At 40.6% G+C, this 20046-nt stretch overlaps 1 protein-coding gene across 2 annotated transcripts in view; it reads left to right on the top strand.

Moving 5' to 3' along the window:
* SCFD2 (sec1 family domain containing 2) overlaps window positions 1–20046 on the top strand; it is a 303862-nt gene that overhangs the window by 97914 nt on the left and 185902 nt on the right. For both annotated transcript variants that reach the window (XM_006113517.5, XM_075930434.2), the window contains exon 5: window positions 15799–16048. In XM_006113517.5, the coding sequence (XP_006113579.3) occupies window positions 15799–16048 (250 nt within the window). The remainder of the gene's footprint in view (window positions 1–15798; window positions 16049–20046) is intronic.

The following is a 20046-nucleotide window of genomic DNA, read 5'->3' as shown; positions in this document are numbered from 1 at the left end:
AAGAAGATTTCAACTAACTCTAAATGGCAAATAGCCCAAAACAGAGTCCCATCCATATAAAATAAATGAGAATTAAGGACAAAGCAAAATTACAGTTCACCTTAATAAACTGGGGAAACTGTAGTGGATTCAAACTCTATCTTACTATATATTTTAGAAATGTACGTCTGTCTGTCCATCTGCCTGTGAGTCTGTTTATTCAAGAAATCCTCCTAAATGGTAAAAGTGAGGACCACCAAATTTAATATGTATCTTCCTCTCATAACTTAAAGCAAGGTCAGGGTTTGGATGTGCCTAGAATTCAATTGTTTCTCATAAAATGAAAAGGGAGGGGTCTGGCAGGAGGGAGTTATACTGTAGAATGACCCTGGAGGGCAGCAAGGGGCCAGAGATGGGGACTGGGACACCTGTAAACCTAATGGGACAGCAGGGGGCAGGGTGGAGAAAGGGACAGCTATCTAAAAAGCCAGGTGCTTTTTACCTGGCCCGAAGTTGCTGCCATGAGAGAGGGCTGTGGTTGTCCTCTCTCCCCAGGGCAGCCTTCATACTGAACCCCTCATCAACAAAACTTAAGGACTCAAGCAACACTGGGTAAATCTTCTAGTCCTAAATAAAAATATATGCAAAAATTCAGGGTCAATTATGCAAACTCACAAAAGTTGTTTTAAAATCCTGCTTGCAGCATTATATTTTTTCTATTTATATATTTAATACTTATTTCTAGAGCATTTATTATTGTAGTTTCATAGCTCTGGAGGCCAAACAGGATCATTAGATTGTCCAGTCTGATGTGTGTATTATAGAATCTTAGGGCTAATGTCCAACCTAAAGCTCTCCTTAGTGAAATTTAGCTCATTGCTTGTTGTCCTATCCTCAAAGGTTAACAAACATTTTTTCCTCTTCCGTGTAATAACCTTTTATGTACTCAAAAATAGTTGTCATGTCCTCTCTCTGCCTTCTCTTCTTCAAACTAAACAAACCCATTTTTTTCAGTCTTCCTTCATAGATTGTGTTTTCTAGGCCTTTAATAATTTTTCTAGATCTCCTATGGACTTTCACCAATTTGTCCACATCGTTCCTGAAATGTGATGTCTGAGACTAGAGATAATATTTCAGTTGAGTCTTAATCAGGTGGTCCCAAATGAATCTGTGACTTCTGCGACCTCTGTGACAGACATAGAACATTACCCATAACATTGGTTTGTCTCTCATGGTCTCTACTGATGCAATGTCAAAGGCTTTCTGAAAGCCAAAATATATTACCTTCATTGTATCACCATTATCCATGTTTGTTGACCGCCTTAAAGAATGCTGGTAGATTAGTGAGGCATGATTTCACTTTACAAAAAATATGTTGCCTGTACCTTAACACATTGTGTTAATCTAGGTCTCTGATAACTGTGTTTTTTACTGTAGTTTCACTTAATTGCCATTCAACCAGTTGCTGGTTAAATTTGCGGATGACAAAAGATTGGCAGAGTTTCATGAAGATGACAATCACGAGAATAGGCTTGCATGGCAAATTGGTCAGTTTTAAACAAACTGTGTTTTAATACAGCCAAATGCAAAGTTATCTCTCAAGGAACAAGCAATGCAGGCAGTATTTAAGGAATGAGGGAATATATTTTGGATTGCAGTGACTCTCAAAAAGATTTGTGTGTCAAAATGTACATGTAACCGATATTGCTGGGGAAATTCTATGCCAAAAATAATAATTCTGTGCACAATTACTTTAACATTCTGTTTATTTTATTTGTCAAAATAACACTATATAATTACACCACTTTCAATTTTTTTTGGTAATTTATATAAAAATGCCTGTCAGTAAAGATGTCTGTAACAATCAATATGCAAAAAAAATTCCCTCAGGAGTAGAGCATTAAACCAACACCTCAGTTCCTATTTTTCTACTCCCTCCCCCAAAGAACAGCTCTATTGAAGGTGATCTACAGCCAGCCACTTCTGGAGCTGCCCCAGGGCCAGGCACATTGGCTGCTGCTTGGGCAGCCCTAGTCATTTGGCCCCAGGGTCTGCACAAGCAACAGTCCTGGCGACAGCAAGAACAGCTGGGGGTACGGAGAGATACAGTCCTAGGGGCACTTGGGGCACTCACTAATCTGCAATCCCTGACAGCTGGTGCTTTGCTGCCCACATTTCCTCCAGAGCAGTGCACTATCCCAGGTCTTCCACTGAGTAGCAGTCCCTTTGGTGCTCCCCAGCTCTCTCTCTGGCTCCCCTGAGCAGTGGTCCCTAGCTAAGATTTAGCTAGGGGTATTTATAGTGCAAGTTACGGACAGGTCAGGGATCATGAAGTTTTGTTTATTGCTCATGACCTGCCCATGACTTTTCTTAAAAATACACTTCACTAAATCAGAGACTTAGTTGTCAGATAAGAGGGAAGGTCCTCTTATAGATCAGTAACTGGTTAAAAGACAGGAAACAAAAGGTAAAAATAAATGGTAAGTTATTAGAATGCAGACGGATAAATAGGATGTCCTAGAGATCTGTGTGGGGACTAGTTGTTGTTCAACATATTCATAAATAATCTTGAAAAAATGATAAATAGTGAGGCATGATCACTTTCACCCACTCTGCCTTTCATTTTCAAATTACCAACTAGTTCCTCCCTATTTGTTAAAATCAGATCAAGAACAGCTTCTCCCATAGCAGCTTTTTCAACCTTCTGAAATAAAAAATTGTCTTCAATGCAGTCCAAGAACTTTTTGGATAGTCTGTGCCCAGCTGTATTAGTTTCCTAACATATGTCTGGATAGTTGAAGTCCCCCATCACCACCAAATCCTGCGCTTTGGATGATTTTGTTAGTTGTTTAAAAAAAGCCTCATCCACCTCTTCCATCTGGGTAGGTGGTCTATAGTAGTCCCTAGCATGACATCACCCTTGTTTTTACCTCTTTTAACCTAACACAGAGACTCTCAAAATATCTCTCTCCTACGTCCATCTCCACCTCAGTCTAAGTGTGTATATATTTAATATATAAGGCAACACCTCCTCCCTTTTTTCCCCGCCTATCCTTCCTGAGTCTGCTGTACTCTTCTATGCCAATATTCCAATCATGTGTATTATCCCACCAAGTTTCTGTGATACCAACAATGTCATAGTTGTGTTAATTTATTAACACTTCAAGTTCTTCCTGCTTATTACCCATACTTCCTGCATTTGTATATAGGCATCTAGGATACTGATTTGATCTTGCCTCCCAGTCTGCCTTGTCCCTCCTTTTTCTCTGCTATTATAGCCTACACTCCCTCCCATTTCTGAGTCTTCTCCCAGGTCTCCATGTTCTTCAGTTTGTGGGCTTTGGTCACCTGCCCCAGTCATAATAATGCTGTGACCTGGATGAAGGGGGTGCAAAGAGTTTGGGTGGTGACCTGAGTCAGGGGAATGGGGTTCAGTGTTAGGGAGGGGGCATGGATGCGGGAGAGGATTCTGGCCTATGGGAGGTGTGCAGGATCTGGGAGGGAGTTGTGACCTGCGAGAAGAAGGAAGAGGGGCACAGAGAGTTTGTGTGGTGGCCTGGGACAGGTGGTCAGAGGAGAGAGAGGGGATGTGTACCAGAGGCAGACTCTGGCTGGGAAGAACTTACCTGCGGAAAGTTGAGTCTGACTGTCTGCTGCAGGCTGCTCGCTGCTCGACATGGCTCTGCTCCAGGCGTGAGGCGGGAAGAGAGAAGGCTTCCCACACTGCCCCTGCTCCCAGCAAAAATCTCAGCTCCTATTGGCCAGAAACTGCGAGATTAGGCAATGGGAGCTGAGATATTTTGTTAGCAGGTGGGGGCAGAAACAGCATGAGAAGTCTCCCATCTCCCTGTCTGGCCATCCAGAGCAGAGAGCAGCTGGTTTTTAAGTGAGCTGTTCTCTGCCCAAGGGTTCTGGCGAGGTGACCACAGGCCAGATCTGGTGGCTTGATGAGCCAGATTTGGTCCACTGGAAGCTTCTTCCCCACCAGTGATGTAGCTCCTTACAGCCAGTAGTTCACATGTTGCTTCCTCCCATATTTCTGACAGATTTGATCAATTTGCTGAGTCATCGTTACTCCAAGCATGCCCTGCGGAAAACAATCCTGGCTAAAGGCTTTTGACCTAGCAGGGTTGGACTTAAACCTTCATTAACTCTTTCCTGGTAGATGATTCTCTTCTGTTGAACATTCAGGATATGTCTGTGCTTCAATAAAACATCCATGGCTGGTCTCTGTCTACTGACTTGGGTCATGGGGCTCATGCTGCATGGCTAGAAAATTATAGTGTAGATGTCCAGGTTTGGGCTGGAACCTTGGTTCTGGGATTTTCTCCCCTCATGGTATCCCAGATCTCTGGCTCCAGCCTGCCCTGAGCTGTCTCCACTGCAGTTTTATAGCTTCACTGTATGAGCCTCACAAGCCCAAGTCAGCTGACATGGGCCAGCCGCGGGTGTTTTATTGCTGTGTAGACATACCCTCAGGGTTTTGCTTAAAATTGTTCTTATGCTTGCAGAGATTTGCCTAATAAAATCCAGACTTATTTTATCTCTCTTTTTTTAACATCCTGTTGCTATTGGGCCCCCATGAACTCATTAAACTATCTTAACACAGCTGCAAACTTGTATTGTTTCCAAAGAGAGTCCAAGAGAAACTGGACGTTATGATACAGTGATACATTGCCAGACAGCATAACTCGTTGAGAGAGATTGCTTCTTATACTGTGTCCACTAGCAGGTTAGTTAGTTGTAAGTTTATTAAAAACCTTTGTGTTGGATAACTAAGGGTATTTCATTTTTTATTAGAACACATGTTTAAGCCTTTCAGGTATGGTATAACAATTAACAACTGAATCTGACAGGTATGTAACTAAAGAAACAAGAAATGATTGAAGATTATGTGACTTTAATGAAAGCAGGAAATTGCCACTTAAACAATTGGGGAGTTCTGGAGAGTCAGGGAGAGCGAGGTGGAAGAGCGAGGAACTAAAGGGCAATATTAATTATACTGTTAAAAAAGTGTTTGGTATGGCCTCTGGAAACTAGGTAAAAAATATAATGAAATACACTTCCATACTGGTTATACAGTATAACCAAATCTGCAAATACTCTTTTTCAGGCATGAAGATGAGCTAGATCTGTCTTTAACTCAAAGTACTGTTCCATCATTTTGTAACAAAATGTTGTAGCTTGAGCATCTTGTTTCAAACATTTTCATTGTTTTTGTGTTTTAACTATTATTTATGTGACTGGAATTGTACTAGACACAAGAAAATTGCTGCCAGAAGTTTTTAAGTTTAATACTTGTAGCTTTGTGAAGTGAGTTTCCATTTCCCTTTGAAAGGTCACTGTTATACAGTAAACACAAGTAACATTAATGGTCCAGTATTCTTTTCTATATTTTTTTTCTTTATCAGGCTTTAAATAGCTACAAGAGGCAGGATCTTCAGATGATGTAAATTGATGTAGCTCTATAGAAGTCAATAGAATTCCACTCATTTATCACGACTATGTCAGGTGGCAAACTTGGATGAGACAAGACCGGTTAAGAACAGTTTATTAATAAAGCTCATTTGTTAAAAAATCTTTTGTTGTTTAAATTAGACTCTGTTGCACAGAGTAGGACTGTCTAAACATTTTTCATCTAAACAATATTTTGGTAGAAAATTGGATCTTTGACTATATGGAAGTTTTTGCTAAAACTTTCTGCTCACCACAATTTTTTTAAACTAAACACTAGAAAACAGAAATATTTCATCAGAAAACAAAATATTTGGATTTAGTTGTGCTACTTTGGTGCCTTATGGGAATTAAATTCAGTCTCCTCATATCCTCGTTCTCCTCTGGGGTGTCCCAGCCTGACTGCATTTTGCATCATTCACTAAGGGCATGTCTAGACTACGTTTTACTTTCGAAAGAGGATATGCAAATTCTGTAGGATATTTGCATATCTTCTTTCAATTGCATTTTCAAAAGATGATCTTTTGAAAATGAAAGTAGTCTGGATGCAGTTTTTTTCGGGGGGAAAAGCCTTTTTTTGAAAGAAAGGAAAAAAAAAAAAACCCCGCTCTTCCTTTTTAAAAAAAAGGGGGAGGTTTACGCAGTTTTTTGAAAAAGGGATTTTTTCCGAAAAAACTGCATCCAGACTACTTTCACTTTCAAAAGATCCTCTTTCAAAAATGTGATCGGAAGAAGATATGCAGATTCCTGCTGAATTTGCATATCCTCTTTTGAAATTAAAATGTAGTCTAGATGTTCCCTAAGACTGTGGCCTCCCATGATGCAACCACCTCTTCTCACCATGAAACGTGACCATGGTGTATAACAGAAGTCATTCATGCAAGGAGCCTAGCTTAGAGTGGAGAATGGGTGCGTGAGGTTCCTTAACTAGAATTACAATGTTGTACTATAGCAGCATTTCTTAATTGAAATTCTTTGAAGTTTTGCCTAAATTTTTCACTATTTTTAATTTTCAAGGACATTTGAAATTACATTTTTTTCCAGTTTGGTCTGTGAATTCCAAGGCATTTTTCATTTTCCACTAATTAAGACTGTAAAGCATTTTCATTATGACATCAGGCTTGTAAGGTTACCGCAGGCAATTTTCTTATTTCATGTGGCATCTGCACCATATGGGGCCAGATTTTTAAATGTTCTCGGCTCCCATTTAAACAAGTAAAGAAGTAGTTGGATTTTCAGAAGTGTTCGTTAGGAGCCACTAGGTGCTGACTCTTCTGAAAATTCTGGCTGAACTAGTTTATTGACATTCTCAATTTAATATACTGTGATTTAGTGTCAGAGCTGGGAATAGAGATCACGAGTTACTGGTTCAGCACTAAAGCCTCGTTATTAAAGTGTGTCAGCACTTTCTTTGTGCCCCAATCAACATTTTTCCTTCTTCAATTAAATCTCCAGTCTGAGTGATTGTGTTTGTATTTTAAATGTCATGTACCAGTTTAATTTGAAATTGTATGTACCATTATCAGGGACGGTGATGCTTGTAAGAGGAAACAGGAGGGCAGACAGGAACCAGCATTCCCTGACAGGTTAGCCTTTATCTATGCCATAATATGGGTTTCCAGCAAAGTTTCACTGGAGAGGAAATGAGAGTGGGGAACCTGAATCTCAAGTTTTCAGTGTTTGGTTCTTAGTGCCAGCATTTAAAGGGCTATATGGAAAGTAAGCACCCAGCGTTAGGAGAGAAGGCAGGATTGACAACTTAAGGTGCTGCCTCCAGAAGGCAATAAGAGTAAAGATAGAGGGGTCAGCCTCAGCTTGAGGATCATCATGCCACAAGCTTTGCCTTTCACCAGAGGCATCATTCTATCTTTACGGGCTGCAAGAGCATCATGCGTATCAGTTATGACCTCAGTCATCTATATACTATATAATACATCAGTATCTATATAATACATCATCACTGCCTTCACGCTTAGATATGTGTGTCTTTCTACCTGGAAATGGCCTTCTTCAGTAGAACCTACCACTTCTATGCCTTCAAGCCACTGCAAGGTTGCTGGATTCCTCATCTGCTTCCCTTCTATTTCCTCAACTGCTGGGATTGGGCTTTTTCTCTATTCGATTTAAAAAGTAGGAGCATGTCAGTTTTACCCTAGTGTAAACCTGGGGTTGAAAAAAGGAAGTTAATTGTCCTGCGTTTGTGATCGTTTCCCTACTCAGTACTTAGGGCCCTGACTGATCTCTTGTATTCAATCTCAGACATTAAGGGTATGTCTACACTACCCTCCTAATTCGAAATAGGAGGGTAATGTAGTCATACCGCAATTGCAAATGAAGCCCGGGATTTGAATTTCCCGGGCTTCATTTGCATAAAGCCGGCCGGCGCCATTTTTAAATGCCGGCAGTTCGAACCCCGTGCCGCGTGTAGCAAATTAGAAGCCTAATCCGAACTAGCTACTCCGTGCCGCGTGTAGCTGCGCGGCACGGGGTTCGAACTGCCGGCATTTAAAAATGGCGCCGGCCGGCTTTATGCAAATGAAGCCCGGGAAATTCAAATCCCGGGCTTCATTTGCAATTGCGGTATGACTACATTACCCTCCTATTTCGAATTAGGAGGGTAATGTAGACATACCCTAAGAGAAGTGAGGGCATGGTCAGAATGTCCTTAATATTTTACCAGATTAAACAGGGAAACTGAATTTGGGAAAAGACCCTGCAGTTTAGGGTATAATGGAAAGGCTTCTGAAATTAAAAAAAAAAATGTTAGAGGTGGGAGCGAGTACCTACCTCTCACAGTTCCTCGCTATAAGCACGTTATCAGATTAGACCCAAATTTAACTACGTTCCACTGAAATTTGGTAATATTTGCTGAAAATTATTAATATCAGAGAGGCACAAGCCAAATATATTTTAACTAAAGAGGAGAATTCATCCTCATTTTGAATTTCCTGTGTGAATAATTTTGTCTCACATTTAGACCCTTTTAGGTTGAGTCACCAGATGGTAAAGAACTATATTTTTAAAGACTTTTTACGTGTGCGTCTGTATAAAGTTTTTGACTTCCCGTTTCTTTTTTGCTCCCTTCCATCCTGCCCTTCTTCAAGCATTTTAAAATTCAAAGATATAAAGAAGATAATTTTATTTATAGAAGAGTGCATAAATAATTAACTTCAGTGGCTTGTGTTTATCGTGAGAAGCATAATTTACTTGATAAGATCTTATTTTGAATGTTTTGTTAGTGTAAGTCACACTAGATGTAGCTCATTGCAGTCACTCTTTTAAGGGGTAAATCCTGATTTGTTTAATGAGAGTAGGAGGCTCATGGGGAGCTACATTCTAATAAGCCAAATCTCCATGTGTTGCATAGATCTGGAGCATCTCTGGAGTTATGGCTGCCTGAGCAGCTGAAGGGAGTGAGTTCCTGCTTATACTAACTTGCTCTCTGTTCTTACTGAGGCTACCACTGCAGTAGCTTCCATGGAACTGCCATAGGCATAGTAGAAGAGGAGTGAAAAGGTGTTCCTTGTGGATGAAGGGGTCTTGATGCTCTCTAAGGAGGACAGTGCCATTCCATCCCAAACCTACATGGTTCCCTCTAATGATCACTGAGACACATTCTCAGTCAACTTTGAAGATCTGCCCACTCTTGGGGGTTTGTGGGACTCTGTATATGCATGTCCTAGGAGTTCTGCAATGTAGCCATCATTTTTAATATGGTGACTTCTTTGGAGTGTATACTGAACTCTCTTCATTTGATCTAAATGCTTGGATGAAGATGGAGATGGGAAGAACTGTAGCCTTCATGAACCACACTGACATGTTACAAATAAGTGGTATTCCTTTTCACAAATTGAAAATATGGTCTTTAGGTATATGGCAGGATGATAATGCAGTCCTCTTTAAAGTATGTGCTTGTGTTCTGGTTTGGTTTTGGGGTATTGTTGTTTTGTTTTTTTTGGTGGCGGGGGCAGGGAAGGGAGCGGGAAAGGGTTGTAAAGCTATCTGTTCTGAAAATAAGCAAAAGAAGACCAAGCAGTAGCAACAGAAAACTTGAAGACCACAGAGTATCACAAACTTGAGTTGCTTATGACAGAGTTGTCATTGACTAGTTCTTCTGAAAAAATCCATTCTACATACATGGGACACGGACAAAAGCTATTTGTATCAGTTTACACAGGCGAGCCTTGCACTTAGGACCTAATTGGTTCCTGGAGAACCGTCTAAGTCAAGCCGTCGTAAGTCGAACCCTTATTTCCGGTAGGTGCAATGTTATAAATGACAGTTTCATTCCTGGAAACCCCTTTCATACCCTAAAAATACCAAAATTGACTATGGAAATGGAGGAAAACTAAACAGTTCAAATAATGCACAAAAAGAACGAAAAAGTGAAGACCAATGTGGTGGATACGCATGCAGTTCAAGTGGCAGCTGCATACTGGCGATTCTGACTGACCTTGTGCATTTCTTGTTTTAGGATGATGCATGGAGTTTGCATTGTATGCCATCATAAATACGAGCTGCGGACGTAAACTGGAGGTTTTTAGGAGCTATCTCACATGAAAATAATGGTCGTAAATGTGGGGGGGTTGTAAATTGGGCAGTCATAAATCGGAGGCCGCCTGCACTTACAAAGTCTGTTGACATAAGCTACAAAGAGATAATAAATTAAACATCAGTCAAAATTAAAACTGCAAAAATATGAACTATGCCAGGCCTACACAACTCGGAAAGCGGCGAGGGCCATATTACTCCAAAGAACACAGCTGCGGGCCGCAAGTAGGGTTGCCAGATGCTCTCCCCAAAAATACCGAACATGCGGGCTAAAATTTTTTGTCAAGCACAAAAAAACCCCAAAACACCCACGTGTGTCGGGCATACAAAAAAAAAAAAAACCTTGCACCACCTAGCTTCAGCACGCAGCCATAGATTTTGTTGAATAAATTCACACACAAGGGAAACACTCACAGTAAATAAATTCACACACAAAGAGAAGAAATATCTCACGGTGCAAAACTTGTTCCCTCTGATACAAGTTATAATATCAATGGGGCGTAGATTTTACCAGCTGGCGAGCTGTGACGGGGTGGGGCCGCTTCCCGGCGGTGAAGAGAACCCGCCACACGGGGAGCGTGGCTTTCTGATGGCGGTCTGCGCCACACAAGCGGCCACCCAGCCGAGCGGTGTGCAAGGGCGCTGAGTCCTGGGACGGGAGCCGGAAGCGGGGGCGGGGCTGCATGCGGGCGTAGGGTTGGGCCAGAGCGTGCGTGCATCCTTGATGTCAGGGGAAGAGGTGCCAGCACATGAAAGTGCCGCATTCAAAAGGGGAGTAGAGGAAAGCAGAAGAGAGGAGGGAGGAAATATTATTTCTGAAAGTCGTTGCGAGCCACACTGTGAGCCCCTTCAAGCCGCATGCAGCCCTCAAGCCGTATGTTGTGCAGACCTGAACTATGCCAATTTTAAACTTGAATCTGTAGGTGATATTGTTGAGTTCTATTATTCAACTGCATCTTAAATTTCCCATCTAAAACTTTTTATAAAAACCAGCTGAAAAGTGGGTGGGACATTATAAATCATGTATTGCAACTTAAGGAAACTGAACACATCAGTTGTTCATCTGATTATATTGCACTGAACGTTATGGTACTTTAGAGCTCATATCAAAAGAGAAATATATACTTTTGCCTTTGGAGAATACTTATTATAAATTATTTTGACTGTCTTAATTTGGGGGCGTGGAAAGGTTCACTTCTTGACAATTTTTTACTGCCAAAGAGGAAACAGAAAAAACTATCTCAGCTTCTAGTCATCCCACCACTCGCTAATCTTTCCTGTCCACCTTTGTTATTAACACAAACAAACCTCTGTTAAATATACAAAATATACACAGGCCATCTAATGCTATGGATTTGTGAGGGATTGGGTGGCCTAGTATTTTCCTGCTCTAGCTTCTGTGATCCGATTTACTTTGTACATATTGAAAAGGTCTTCTATAAGATCTTATATTGCAAAGATCTTATATAATAACTCCATGCCCCAACGGTCCTGCACTTCTGGTGGACAGTATCTGCCCCAGAGACTCACTGTGACTTTCCACACAGCCTCTTTTCTAGAGGCAAGGGTCACAGCTTACTGAGCCATACTGATCATAGGCTAGTCCACAGTTTGGAGTGAAAACCCCTCCATAGTCCTGGTCTCTCTTTTCAGGGGGAGACTCTTTATTGGCACGATGAGGATTGTGGGGAACGTGGGCACACCCATTACTCCTGGTTGCAGCCCAGGGATCCTAAGGCAGTTGCAACTGACATGGTTTATTCTGCTCCAAGTTAGGCAGCTTTTTCCCTTGGCCACTTCTCTAAACAATCCCTCCCAGTACCTTTCCTCTGGAACCTGAGCAAGTTTGTTTTGCTCCTCCACAGCACTCTACCTTATTCGCAGTCCTCAGCTCTCACTCAGAACTCCTCTCACTCTCAGATCTTAGACTTCTGCCTCCCTACAGGGAGGCTTTATAAACAAGCCCCAGCAGGTCTTAATGGGCTGCAGGTGTCCTGATTAGCCTGCTGCTTCCCGTAAGCTCTTAATTGGCCCCAGTGCCTTGCCTGATTATGATCCACTAGGCTCAGCCCTGTTTACTCGGGAAAGAGGAAACTATGCACCCAGAGCCCAACATACTTTCCCTCCATTAGATTGCAGCAGCCAGCTCGTCTGGGTATGTCACAATGTAAATCGCCATTCTTTTTTTGTGGTGTTGAGTGTGTGACAATAAATGAATGGAGACTCAAGCATTTACACTTTTTCTGCTGGTCTTAGATATAATTCTTTTAATTAGCTACTTGCAGTTATGAGTCTATATTTTATATTCCAAAGTAACCCTTTAAGTAGCATTAAAAGAATAAAACATTCTTTACATTTTAAATTAAAAACCACTTGAGTAGTGGCATAATAAAGTAGTTTATCTACATAGTGTTATCTGTTACAGAAAATAGATGAAATGCTTGTCTCTGTGTTCACCCCTCCTAAGCAATTTTAATTCTGTAGTGTAATCTGTGGGTTAGCCATGGCCTTGAGTTCTCGCCTTAATTTTGTGATCTAAGTCACTACAACCCCTCTGCACTTCAGTTTCCCAAACTATAAAAGGTATATACCGATGCCTACTGGACAAGAAGTGCATGGGTTTCATTAATATTTTCAGTAATTGTCCTTGGTTGAAAGGTTCTACAGGAGTACAAAATATTATTCATTTTATTATTATACTCCCTCGTCAATGGTGTAGATTCTTGAAGTTGGATTTAGTGTTGTTTTTGAAGAACGATATCATGTTCACACTTTGGAAACTGAAAACTGTATTTTTACTTTTTCCTATATTTTCCGGTCTTCCAAAAACAGACCCTTAGTAGAAGTCAGCAAAGTGACATCAGTTCATTTGCCTTTAGGGACAGTAAATTATTGCTCATCTCAAGTTTTAAAATAGAAAGACAGACAGAAAGAGGTGAGAGGAAAGAGGGGAAAAATCTATTACTAATAAACTCTCTGGAGTCTGAAAGTGTTCAATCAGAGTTAAAAAATATCCAAGCTGTGCAACTAAGGAGAGAGTGGTAAGTCTGATTCTAAGATGGTGCCGACTTGAACATTGTGAATGTTCTTTATGGAGCCTTTGGCAAATTTAGGATTGACCTGTTTTTATTGGCTCCCTTGGGAATCGACAAACAGGGCTAACTTGAGGCCAACATTACCAGCAGGAAATTTGGGTCATGGGCAGTTGCATTTTTAAAACTTTTGTTTTAGGGGCTATTCAGTCAGTGTAATTGATTGATTGTAAAAAGGCACAGAGAGCTCCTTAATCATTAGAGGTGGTTAGATAATGACAAACTGCTAGGATTTTGTTTGAGACAGATTTTCCAACTCCCTGCAGTATTTTGCTTGGAAAAGAGGTGACTTGGCCCTTATTTCATGCAGGTTACAGTCCAACTGGCCTGTTTACACAAAATAGTCTCTTAAATTTGGCATTTAAATTTGAAATCCACTATAAGGTCATTTCTCCAGAGATTAAAAAAAAAATCAAAATAGATCATAACACAAAAATCTAAATGCATATTTTGAACTTAGCAGTTGATTGTAGCTGCTTAAATTATTATTTATTTCCTTTTTCCTTGGAGATGTTTAGTTTGTCCTCCTTTCTTTAGTAAATGTGTAAAAATAGGTGGAAAGGCCTCTGTTTTTAAAGATATTTAAAGACTCCTAAGTGCCTAAATCACATTTGACAATGAGACATAGATTTCTACATCAGTTAGGTTTTGCAATATGGTGCATCACAATGCCTAAATATCTTTAAAAGTCTGGACCAAAATTTAAATCTAGTTTGTGTGCAATTTTACACACAGTTATTTTTAATTCCTGTGTGTGCTCTCAACTAGGAGGTGAGCATGCTCTGTTTTGTATGTCCCCAGGCAACACCTCTGTTTTGGAGGACTTGTATACCTGAACAGGGTGCGTGCAAAAAAGAACATATCCTATTTAAAATTTTTTGTCTCTTTTTTTTTTTATTGGTGGTTGTGAGACCAATAAAAGATTGCTGTTGTGCACAACAGATGGCTTCCTCCATGAAGCTCTTTACAACTGTTTTTCTTCAGTTGTTTTTTCTTCCATTTTAGGATGAATGGTAACAATGGATACATGCATGTGAAATAATTTGTAACACCAAAAAGATACTGCTTTCCAAACACAGTGAATTTTAGCGAATTAAAGCTAAGCTAATAATAAAAAAAATCACCAAGAACTGGATTATTTCTAGTTTTTTTGCTGTGCCTGACTAGAATGAGGCAGATCCAGGTTCATATTTTTCCCAAGTTGTAAGTCTTTGAAAAATTTTAGTTTGCACATGCTTAGTAGAGACTTCTTGAGCATTTGAAGCTTTGTCCTCATGGAGTATGCTTCAGTCCCTCCCAGTTCATAGTGCTGACTAGATAGCACATGTGCCGTCCTCACGGAGTGACTGACCGTGCTCAGCGGAGGGGCGGAAAACTATCCTTACACATATGCAACTGGAAGTTAAATTGAAGCAGCACAGGCAACTTTAATTCTGGCATTTCCTGTCTTTAGAATATTGAACTTTTTCAGTTGAAAAATGCTTCTTTAAGATATTGTGTGTGTGTGTGCATGTGTGTTACGTAGTAATTGTTTCTGAAATAAACTCTAACAGGAAAATATTCAGTGCGTAGACAGAATCTTTTTTTCGGCTTGAGTCGTCACGTTACTTACGTTGAGGAATGTGTTACTCTGCAAGTACTCCCAAGAGTGTACTCAAGGTCCAAGAATGATTTTTTTCAGGCTAGGGATGTGAACGACTAGTTAACTATTCGATAAGCAAATCATATAGAGGAAGTGGGGGGCTCCTTGTGGCATTTCAAAGCGGCAGCACCACACATAACCCAGGGTCAGCGTGGAAATCCAGCTGACCCCGGGCTTTGGCACTTTCTTCTTTGAAGTGTAGCAACCCTAGGGCTGTTGCTACACTTCAAAGAGGGAGGTGCTCTATCAACTAATCGAATAGTCCAGTGTTTCCCAATTTTATTTGGCCACTGAACCCTTTTAAACTTGAAAGAATTTTACGAAACCCCTAATAACAGTCTAATATATGGAGCTGAAAAAGTAGACCACAAAAAAGTAAGGATAATAATAAACAAATGCTAAACAAGGTCATGAGATCAACATTTAGTTTAATTGCACATATTTAAAAACAAAAATCACATTTTTTTTAAATTGTAAAATGTTGTTGTAATGAAATTTCTCGCAGTACCCTTATTTTCACTTCACAGAACTCCGGGGTTCGGCGAAACACCATTTGGGAAACACTGGAATAGTCAGTGCAAAAATGCATCAGCTATTTGATTAGTCATTTACCTGATACTTAACATCCTTATTTCAGGCCTGTACAAACATGTAACATGGGCTCCTTCCCCCACACATACCAGAATTTGCCAGTTGGGCAAGACCCATGGGAAAGTGTACCCTTCCCCTCCCCTATGTTTGGCCCCTGACTGTGCTAGGCTCAGGTGAGCGGACACAATCCTTGCCCCAAGGAACTTACAAACTTGGTGCAATGACGGGAATAACAGAAAGAGAGGGGCAAGATTATGCAATTGCTCCATAAAGATTAGTTCATGGAGTAATGAAGGAGATGGTGCTTGGATTTGTTTAAAACAATGATGCGGCAGTGTGGAAGCAGCAGTCTTCAAGAACAACCTGAGAATACATGGGCAGCCGTGCAGAAGAACTATTCCCACGTGTAGACAGCAGCATCTGTCTGATGGTGACAAAAATTACCTGTTTGTATTAGGGAAACCAAGACCTTCTCTTCTCTATTTTCAGAATATCGGTGAATCTGAGATACCCAATGTTTTGAACCAGTTGTTGCCTATGATCAAGTCTCATAATGAAAGGACAGCTAATGACTATACCTCTGAAGACTTCCTTGTGTTGCTGGTGTACATTTACTCTGTGGTTGGGGAAATCAAAGCTGGAAAAGAACTGGATAAAGCTGAAGAAGAAGTGAAAATGGCACTAGTGCAGGCTTTTTGTGATGAACCAGAACTATCTATCTTGCTGCAGAAAATAACAGGTGAGTTTATATTTTATTGCAATGAGAAAACAGTAGGTTTGAAATTAAAATCTAAAGAAAGAATATGAATCGCTTGAATTGTCTGTGGTGGTTAGGGATGTGAGTAAGCATGAGGATTTCCTATGGATTATTCCATCACTGATGTGCACAAAAGCCAAATGCTGACAAGTTATCCTGAATAGTGCTGAATCTGGTGAAAGCTCTGTAGTTTGTTCTTTTTGTTAAAGAGCGGTTAAGTTTATATGTTTTCATAAAGTAATCTTTTCCACAATTTTCTTACATTGATCAGTGTAAAGTTGACCTTGGAAAGTCAAAATTAATCCTGGAAACATGCTCAGTGAACCACAGGATTGTAAATGCTAGGAATTGCCCTGTTTGTTATATATAAAAAAGAATTGTGTCTAAAACTAACATTGAATTTTTTACTAAAATAATAAATGTAGGGAGACCTTTTTGGCAAACACTATAACTTTGTAGTGCTTTCTGAAAAATATCCAAGTACTAACTTGCAGTTGTCCTTGCCACATACTTAAAAAAATGATCAAAAATATTGTAAAAACTAAAACTGTAGCAGAAGAGTAGTATTTCTGAATGGAAAGGGGCTGTGTTGCCCACCTATCATTGGTTCATCTGCCTGATCACAGGTATAATTATTATTTATACAGCATAAGCACTCAGGAAACTCAGTCCTAGACCACTGCGCTAGGTGACATACAGTACAAAAAGCCAGTCCATGCCTCAAAGTACTAACAGTCTAAGGTTCTGTGTCTAAGGATTTGTCTTCACAGAGATATTTACTGGCATAATGATACCGCTGTAGTTATACCAGTGTAGCTCCCCATGTTTAGCTTACCTCACTCTAAAAACATTATGAAAAAACCATAAGATGACACTCTTATTCTGTACTAAGCATGTCCACATGGGGATTTATATTGCTATGACTATAGCAATATAATAATACCAATAGTATTATGCCAGTACATTTCCACACTTATAGAAACTTCCAATTACTTTTGTGAGTTCAGGAATGCAAGTTTTGTGTTCCACCTTAAATATACATCACAAGAATCATGCATTTACACGCTGCTTCAAAGTCCAGTGAAGATGGCTGGAGCCTTTCCATTGATTTCAGTGGGACTTGGGTTAGCCATGAAATTACTGTTAGTGGGGAACTGCATGTAGTTTTCCCATTGTGCTCTTTAGTTTCTAAGGGGGAGGGGAAGGAGGTAAGAGTGTATATGTGTGTTGTGTGACAGAGAATGTTCTGTATTGCTTGCATTCCATTTTGCTGACCCTTCTTTCAGTGTGTGCTGATTGTCTTGTGTTCCATATGATGTTTCCAAATGACTTCAGTGGTATTCGCTGTTGGATATTGTTCAGTATGAACCCTGCTGTGCAGAACTCCATCTTCATGGTTAGGTTTTTCTTCTTTGTTGGTCGATGTTTTTTAATTACTGTTATACATTCCTTAATTGTGACAAAGAAAGAAAGACAAATGTGAGGTTTTGAATTATTTAACTTTAAATTTCATTAAGAATCAACAGGGTAACTTCTTTCTGACTTGCAGAGAAACTTTGCTCATTGTCCTCTACAGTCTCACAGACCAGCAGAGTTGCATAAATACAGAGTGGATTACATAGCTCACTAGACTGGAGTAATCTCTTCACAGAATTCACCATATTATGTTAAGTTCTAATTTAGGTACATTTCAATTTTTATACATAGATTTCCTTACTTTTTTCCAGTGTTGTGCATCAGTAGATTTGTTAAGTAGAAGCAAATATCAGGATTTCAAGGAAACAAACAAATAAAAAATAGTAAATGAAAGAAAAGGTATATATGGGTTAAGTTTTGAAAAAAAAAATTCATTGCTTACACACTGCAGATATAATCTTAGAACAGTGAGAGTGCTGAAATAGAGCACTCACATGTGCTCCTAATCATCTAAATACTTTTTGTACTAATATGGAGCTGGATCTCAGAATTTAGGCACATATGAAAACTGAGCTCTCTGCATAATATATCTTGATTAGCACGGAGGGCGTTAGCTGTTGACCAAAAGTTTTGAAAAGTTCATGTTGCGGTGTTATAAAGACTTTTGTTTCGGGTAAAGGGTTTCATTTAAAGTCAAATTAATAGTGGATTACAAAGGCCAGTTGCCTGTGCAACCTGCTGATATTTACACAATATCACGAACACATTTTTAAAAAACAAACTATGAGTGTAAAACACTATTTTTAAAAGAGGTGGCTCAAATGTTTCTTAGTACAGGTTGAGGCTCCCAAATCCAGGACTCTCTGCTCCAGCAACATCCATGGTCCAGCAGGGCCACAGATGTTGCTTGACTAAAGAGCACTGGAGGCAGCAATGAGAGAAAACGTGATCTGGGGAGCTCAGGCTGGACCAGCAGTGGCTACAGCAGCAGCTGGGGAGCTGTTGACCTGACCAAGGAACCCTCAACATCAGTGGGGCTAGGCGTGGCTGAGGAGCCCCCACCTGGCAGGGGAATCCTTGGCGTCAGCTGGGCACAGCTGAGGAACCTCTGCAGAGGGGTTTCCAGCAGTGAGAGGCCCAGCCAGGGAACCTCCAGCAGCAGCAGAGCTAGCGACAGCCCCTACCAGAACCCCGGGAATCCCCCAGTGGCAGTGGGGTATGAGTGACTAGGCAGCACCAGCCATGAGTGTGCCAGATAAAGTGGGGCTGGCAGAGGCAGGCAGCCCTGTTGGGGAACCCCAGGGAATCAGCAGGGATGATCTTAGTAGAGGGGCAGGGTAATTGGGCGGCCCCTTCTGGGAAGCCTGGGGAGCACCCTGCGGAAGAGGGAGCCCCAGGGGACGCTGAGGCAGACTGCAGGCAGCAGCATGAGGGGACCCTGCTGGGCCAGAATTAGAGAGGCCAGGGCAGGGCAGGGAGCCCCAGGGAGAGGATCCCAGGAGTGGGCAGCCAGCAGGGGAGCACTAACCTCTTCTGGTCTAGCAAACTCCCTGGTGTGGGACAGCTCAAGTCCTGAGGTTGCTGGACCAAGGTGGTCCAACCTGTACATGCATCAGTTATATTATTCTCTTCCCGTTCTTTAGTACCTGAAGAAATTTGGATGATACGCTCGTCACTCTGTGTGTGACTCTCTCTGTCTCTTTCTGTGATTTACTGTGTGGTCAGTTGTTTGCTTGCTGGTGTGTTTTTTGACCTCTTGCAATTTAGTGGTTTGTAGCTTAAGTGTCAGTTTAGCTGGCCCAATTAAAAAGAAAAAAATGCCAAATAAACTGTTGGTGACATTTTATTGGACTAACTAAAAAGAACAAAAATTGGCCCACACACATAGGATCTTGTGAAAGAGAATATTGGGCTAGATTCTTAACTGTGTAAATTGACATCTCTCCTTGAAGTCAGTGTAACTGTGCTGATTTACACCAAATGAGGATCTGGAATATTCCATTTATAATGCCTCATAATTTTCTTTTAAATTAAAAAGTATGTTTTGCTTTTGAATGAATGCAAAACTTAATTAAACTGAAACCATTTTTAATACACTTGTTTTCATTAGTAGAACAAAGAAAAAAACTCTTTTTATCTCTTATTCGAGAATTTCCATAAAACTCAATTGTTGGCAGAACATTATAATTGTACAGTCAAACATTCAAATCAGGAAAAGCCTAAATTAAGGTTGCATGTGCCTTATGCATGCGCACACATAGACTTAACACATTGTGTCATTTATCCTCATTGGGTGCAGCACAAGGGGCCGGAGCTTATGCAGCTCCCAAGATGGGAAGATGCAACCAGAACAGATTTCCCCCAACTGTCCTTTGGACCTACTCCACCATCCACCCCTATTCTGGAATAAATCTTCTGTTCCTCCTAGCTACCAAAGTTAGTCCTGAAGTTCAAGTAGTAGCAGGGATGCATAAAACTATACAGAAAAGAGATGGAATCACCAGGCAGGTAAAAGGAGCTGGCTGGAGGCCCCCCAGCAATGTGGGACTGCCCCAGTTCCAAGC

Source organism: Pelodiscus sinensis, chromosome 4 (genome assembly GCF_052426305.1).
Source record: "Pelodiscus sinensis isolate ZL-2025 chromosome 4, ASM5242630v1, whole genome shotgun sequence".
NCBI lineage: Eukaryota > Metazoa > Chordata > Testudines > Trionychidae > Pelodiscus > Pelodiscus sinensis.
The sequence above is the reverse complement of the archived record's forward strand: the minus strand, read 5'-3'. Positions and strand labels throughout refer to the sequence as shown.